The 7184-nt window shown below is 34.5% G+C and overlaps 1 protein-coding gene across 2 annotated transcripts in view; it reads left to right on the plus strand.

Annotated features, from left to right (window-relative positions):
* ATL1 (atlastin GTPase 1) overlaps positions 1–7184 on the plus strand; it is a 115130-nt gene that overhangs the window by 58483 nt on the left and 49463 nt on the right. For both annotated transcript variants that reach the window (XM_051978032.1, XM_051978033.1), the window contains exons 4-5: positions 533–637; positions 2624–2674. In XM_051978032.1, the coding sequence (XP_051833992.1) occupies positions 533–637; positions 2624–2674 (156 nt within the window). The remainder of the gene's footprint in view (positions 1–532; positions 638–2623; positions 2675–7184) is intronic.

Here is a 7184-nt window from a genome sequence, read left to right on the forward strand (position 1 = left end):
CAATGAAGTCAGCAACACAGGCATGCACTGCCAGAAACACATGGAATTCATTATGTGTTTGATTGTGAATTAATTTTTGGTCACTGTGTTCAGAAACATCTTACTGTTGCCAAATTTTCATAACCCAACATAGAGTCATGACCATACTTTAAGAACTTTGATGTAGGAGATAGGAAATGAACATGTAAATTCAATGATATAGTGCATTTCTAGATTAGAAAACTCTACCAATGCATGGCAATACCCTTTATGCAACCATCTGTTTTAGAACCTTGAGAATGTAAGTGATTTTCCCAGTGCAATATATAGTAGTTATCCCTGTTCTGAAACCAGGCTGCTGTACACATGAGCTAGAAAAATTGTGGAGCACTCTCTTGTTTTACAGATGGGAAAACTGAGATCTAACTAGCTAAGAGACATGATCAGCATATATCCTTTGACTCCAGAATGCTTTCTGCTGTTTTATATTGCCCTCACCCTTGTAATATTCTACAAATGATATTTAAAATGTGCTATACTTTTATGGTTGCAGGTTGCAGTATTATTAATGGACACTCAGGGGACATTTGATAGTCAGTCAACTCTGAGGGATTCAGCCACAGTATTTGCCCTTAGCACTATGATCAGCTCAATACAGGTAACTCAGGAAATAAATTTATTGTATTGTATTTCTTTAAATTACTGTACAGATTGACTTTTCAAATGCACATCATAGTGAAGAAAATAGCTAAAATTTTCACAATATTGGTTCATTTTATGAAATTGGTTAGTGTACCAATTTATCAATTTTATAAGACCCAAAAACATTTTTTGTTTTGTAGTCTATTTTAAAAATTCAAACTATTAATAATGATTCTTCTCAAAAAGATGGCAGTATTTACAATGAAAGAGAATTTTTTCTACTTAAAGATTATGAAGTCATATTGAATGAAATAGCGTATGCAGGTGTTGTATCTCTCTTTGGGCTACCTCCCTAGAAGGTAGCAATGGGTTATACAGGTTTTAGAATAATAGGTAGCATATGAAGTCCTTATATGCTTTACAAATACAATTTCATTTTATTCTTACATAAACTTTTTACATATGAGGAAACTGAGGCAGATAAGGTACTTGTTTAGGGTCACATAGCTAGTAAGCATGTGGGGCCACCTTTAAACTCAGCTATTTCTGACTCTAGACTCAATGTCCTATTTTCTGTGGGTCACCCAAATTTCATTTCCACTGATTGGTTCTCACAGCATGGATGTTATCTATCACTAACTAATTCCAAAGTTTTTGTTCATGAGTCCCCCACATGTTGCTCTCCCTTAACCATCTGCCAATAGAATGACAATTAGGTCAAAGCAAAAGGATTTACTAATATGACATAATTAGAGCAAGAGCTAAAAAAAAAACATTTCTTCTCCCAAAACTTTCCAACAAATACACAAAGCATTTGTGGGAAAAGGAGGCCAAACCTAGAGGGCAGTGATATGAAACTCATGTGTAGGGAATACACATAATTAAAACTTACAGTTCCTATACTGATGGGCCCAATGACTTTTTTTCATTTTATGCAGTTTTTTCTGTAGCCCAGCTCTTGTTGTGCAGCCCTAGCTCTCTCTTGAACCCATAGCAAGCTTCCTTCTCTGCTATTTCTAAAACCTACATTCTCTTTTAAGTGATGATCATTATGTATCTAAGCCTATAATTTTCATAAATTATTGTTTGAAGTTTACAAGGTTTATACAAATGTTCCATGCCTTCAAATTAGAATTTGAAGTGAATATATAAGTGAATCCATTTTACTTGGTATTCAGAGACCAACAGAATTCTCAATGAGGTTAGTAATGGTTACTTTTGGTATGTACATGCATACAATTATGCAATAAATGACATATGATATTTTTTCATTTAGTTTCTTTTTATTTTTTTTTAAATTATAGCTTTTTATTTTCAAAATAGACACATGGATAATTTTTGACATTCACCCCTACAAAACTCTGGGTTCTAACTTTTTCTCTCCCTTCTCCCACCCTTTCCCCCAGTCAGCAAGTGATCCAATATATATTAAACATGTGCAATTCCTCTATACATATTTCCACAAGTATCATGTTGCACAAGAAAAATCAGATCAAAAAGGAAAAAAATGAGAAAAAAACAAAATGCAAGCAAACAACAAAAAGAGTGAAAATACTATGTTGTGGTCCACATTCAGTTCCCACTGTCCTCTCTCTAGATACAAATGGCTTTCTTCATCACAAGACCATTGGAACAGGTCTGAATCACCTCATTGTTGATGAGAGCCATGTGATATTTTTAAAGAAATTTTAAATATAGATGACAATTCAAAGCATGTTTGAAAAACCTACTTCTATTAGCCTTCTGTGCTTAGTGGATTACTCATTAATTTGGGTTGATTAAATAAAAGCATTTTATTAATCCATCTCAGAATGAGGAGTACTCTGTATATGGAAATTTTTATCAGTTATGATACAGAAGTTATCTTATGTCATAACCTGATACTTTTTAAAATCACACAATGATCTGTGACGATTTTGAGTTATATAAACAAACAGAAGAATACACAATAAATATTCAGGAAAACATCTAGTTATATTCTCTTTTAAATTTTATCCTTAAGGTATACAACTTATCTCAGAATGTACAGGAGGACGACCTTCAGCATTTACAGGTAAAAAGGAAAGAAGGAGGTAATGAGGGAGGGAAAGAGGGATGGAGAATGGGAGGAAAGAAAGGAAAAAAGGAGGAAGAGGCAATGGAGGGAAAAGGAAGGAAGGCATTGTTATGAATATTTTTGTACAAATAGGTTTCCCCCCCCCCTTTTTTTAAATTTCTTTCAGATATGGATCTAGCAGTGGTATGGTTACACATAGTTTGATAGCCTTTTTGGCATAGTTCCAAATTTCTCTTCAGAATGGTTAATCAGTTCAAAATTCCAACAGTACATTAGTGTCCCAGTTTTCCCATATCCCCTCCAACATTTATCATTTTTCTTTTCTGTCACATTAGCCAATTTGATGGATGGAAGGTGGTACCTCACAGCTGTTTTAATTCTAATCAATAGTGATTTAAAACATTTTATATGACTATAGATAGTTTTGATTTCTTTGCCTGAAACTGCCTGTTCATATTCTTTGACCATTTATCAATTGGAAAATGACTTGCATTCTTAGAAATTTGATTCAGTTTTCTGTGTATCTGAGAAATGAGAAATTATCAGAGATATTTGTTATAAAATTGTTTCTCAGTTTTCATTGCATTAGTTTTCTTTGTGCAAACACTTTTTAACTTTTTTTACATAACTTTTTATTGACAGAATCCATGCCAGAGTAATTTTTTACAGCATTATCCCTTGCATTCACTTCTGTTCTGAGTTTTCCTCTCCCTCCCACCACCCCCTCCCCCAGATGGCAAGCAGTCCTTTACATGTTGAATAGTTTACAGTGTATTTTAGATACAATTTCTTGTTGCACAGGGAGAATTGGATTCAGAAGGTATAAATAACCCGGGAAGAAAAACAAAAATGCAAGCAGTTTATATTCATTTTTCAGTGTTCTTTCTTTGGGTATAGCTGCTTCTGTCCTCCTTGATCAATTGAAACTGAATTAGCTCTCTTTATCGAAGAGATCCACTTCCATCAGAATACATCCTCAAACAGTATCGTTGTTGAGGTATATAATGATCTCTTGGTTCTGCTCATTTCACTTAGCATCAGTTCATCTAAGTCTTGCCAGTCCTCTCTGTATTCATCCTGCTGGTCATTCCTTTCAGAGCAATAATATTCCAAAACATTCATATGCCACAATTTACTCAACCATTCTCCAATTGATGGGCATCCATTCATTTTCCAACTTCTAGCCATTACAAACAGGGCTGCCACAAACATTTTGGCACATACAGGTCCCTTTCCCTGCTTTAGTATCTCTTTGGGGTATAAGCCCAGTAGAAACACTGTTGGATCAAGGGGTATGCACAGTTTGATAACTTTTTGAGCATAGTTCCAAATTGCTCTCCAGAATGGCTGGATGTGTTCACAATTCCAGCATCAATGTATCAATGTCCCTGTTTTCCCACATCCCCTCCAACATTCCGCATTATCTTTCCCTGTCATTCTAGCCAGTCTAACAGGTGTGTAGTGGTATCTCAGAGTTGTCTTAATTTGCATTTCTCTGATCAATTTGAGACACTTTTTCATATGACTAAAAATAGTTTCAATTTCTTCATCTGAGAATTGTCTGTTCATATCCTTTGACCATTTATCAATTGGACAATGGCTTGATTTCTTATAAATTAGAGTCAATTCTCTATATATTTTGGAAATGAGGCCTTTATCAGAACCTTTGACTATAAAAATGTTTTCCCAGTTTATTGTTTCCCTTCTAATCTTACCTGCATTTGTTTTGTTTGTACAAAAACTTTTCAATTTGATATAATCAAAATTTTCTATTTTGTGGTCAATAGTGATCTCTAGTTCTTCTTTGGTCATAAATTCCTCCCTCTTCCACAGGTCTGAGAGGTAAACTATCCTATGCTCTTCCAATTTATTTATAATCTCATTTTTTATGCCTAGGTCATGAATCCATTTTGACCTTATCTTGGTGTACGGTGTTAAGTGTGGGTTAATACCTAGTTTCTGCCATACTGATTTCCAATTTTCCCAGCAATTTTTGTCAAATAATGCGTTCTTATCCCAAAAACTGGGATCTTTGGGTTTGTCAAACACTATATTATTAAAGTTATTGGCTTAATTTTTTATGAATTAAAATTATCCTTTTACCATGTTGTAATGCTCTATCATTTGTTTATCACTTGTCATAAACTCTTCCCTTCTCCCTAGATCTGACAAGTAACTATTCCATGCTCTCAAACTAATTTGCTTATGGTATCATCCTTTATATCTAAATTATGTACTCATTTTGATCTTATCTTGGTGTTTCTGCCTTACTTTTTTCCAATTTTCCAAGAAGTATTTGTCAAATAATGAGTTTTTGTCCCAAAAGAAAAATTAAATTACTTTGATCATTTACTATTGCGTATTGTGTATCTAATCTATTCCAATGATCTTTCTTAGTACCAGATTTTTTTTTGATAATTGTCACTTTATAATACAGTTTGAGATCTGATATAGCTAGGCCACTTTCACATTTTTTCCCACTGATTTAGGAGATGACTTTTAAAAAATTTCTTCCATGGGATTCCATTATTCTCATAGATCTCAACTCAGTTTCCACTGGAGGTTAAAAATATCACTTGCCTCATCAAGGGAAATATTTCTTTTCCTTTCACCTTTAGTCAAATCATTAAACCACACTAGTTGGGATTTTGTTAGCTACTGACTTTTTTTTACATAAAACAACTGAAATAACGCCAAAATTCTAAGGGCCAGAGTCAAGGTAATAAAAGCATAAACACTTGCCAGTTTGAGATGGCAACCCAGGAGAAAAAAATCTTTTTTCTCTCTTCTCTCTTGAGGAACACGAAACAAGCATCTTATGATTCAGCTGATTAACAAGCAAAGGGAAGAAATAAATCACGAGGAGCTTCTCTTGAGGCAGGAGCTTCTCTCGACTCAGTCTCTCCTGCAAGTTATCAACATGCTGTTGAGTTCTCTTTAATCACTTGGAGAGCTACCACTCTTCTGTAGCAAGCCATTAACTAAATCCTGGGATATAGGACCCATAGTAGTTAGGTCACTTTGACCTCCTACTCCCAGGCCATCTCACTCCTCCATAGTGTTCAATAAGAGTGATTATTTCTGTTATCTTTCTTCTTGTTGTGTCTTCCTTACTCTTTCTATAAGCCTCTGATCAAAGATGCACAACATCCCCCTGAAACTTGGAATTTGGGCCAACCATCTGTCCATCAGTCAAATGTCTCTGCTTGATGTAGGTGTATTATATGTAGATTCCAAGTATATCTAATCATAGTTCCTCTCTGAAGCTCTAGCTATTCATCACCAATAGTACATTCGATATTTCGAAATGAATATCTTGTAAGCATCCCATCAAATGTTTATAATGTAATGCATTATCGTTTTACCCAAACCTACTCTTTCATGGATCCCTATTAATGTTGAAATTACTATCATCTTTTCAGTCACCTAGATTTACAACCTTAATTTTATCCTTGATTTCTATCTTTTATTCATCCATATATCAGTTGCCATATCATACTTATATCTCCACATCTTTCTTTCCATTCCTACAACCATCATCCTAATTCAGATCCTCATTATCCCTCCCTGAATTAATTGAATAGTTTCCTAATTGATCTCTCTGTTTCAAATCTTCTTTCTACAATCTCTCTTTTACAGTGTTAAAATTATTTTCCTAAATGTTTGTACTTCCTAGCACTTCTAGAATTTTTGCCATTTCATCTCATTACTCCTCTTAATATATTTCTGGTCATACTGGCTTACTTGCTGTTCCTCACATCCATCTCTGAGATGTTACCTGGCTGAAATTCTTGTTTTTTACTCCTCCTTGAATCTCTGATAATCTTCAAAATATAACTTAAACATGAGACTTTTTTTTGTCTACTACTCCTACTTTTCCCCTTCTACTCAAGATTCTTATTGTATATATGTGTGTATATATTTCATCTTGTTCCCTCAATTCCCAACACATAAATATTTAGTAAATGCTTGTAGACTGATTGATTGTGAGAAACACCATGAATAAATGAGAGAGAAAAAATTAGCTATTGAAATTGTGCAACATGAAGTAAAGTTTTAAGCTCAAATATTGAATAACTAGTATAATTTCCTCCACTAAAATCTTCTGAAATTTCATTCTGGCATGGAGGTAACCAATTATTTCTAGAGGATGGTTGGTTGGTTGTTGTCCTTTAGGCTCAAAGAGGACCAAAATGACATCACTATGCAGAATCAAGATACAGTGTTTCCAACTATGGCTCTACCACAGGTTGGGCACAAATAATTCCTAGGAACATCTGGAGTGGAGATGTTTCTAAATTTATGCATCTCACATTTCTTTTGAACTGTTGCAATTCTGCTTTGCTCATAGAACACAGAATCTTCTTTGATGTGGGCATACTATGCTGGATGGTTCTATGGGAAACCAAAGAAAGCCAGTGGCATGTGTAGCCTTCACGGCTACAAGAGGCAGGAAGAACAGACCAGTCCTATGAGAAGATCCTGGATGATCAGAAAACCCCAGGGT

This window comes from Antechinus flavipes, chromosome 2 (genome assembly GCF_016432865.1).
Source record: "Antechinus flavipes isolate AdamAnt ecotype Samford, QLD, Australia chromosome 2, AdamAnt_v2, whole genome shotgun sequence".
Lineage (NCBI taxonomy): Eukaryota > Metazoa > Chordata > Mammalia > Dasyuromorphia > Dasyuridae > Antechinus > Antechinus flavipes.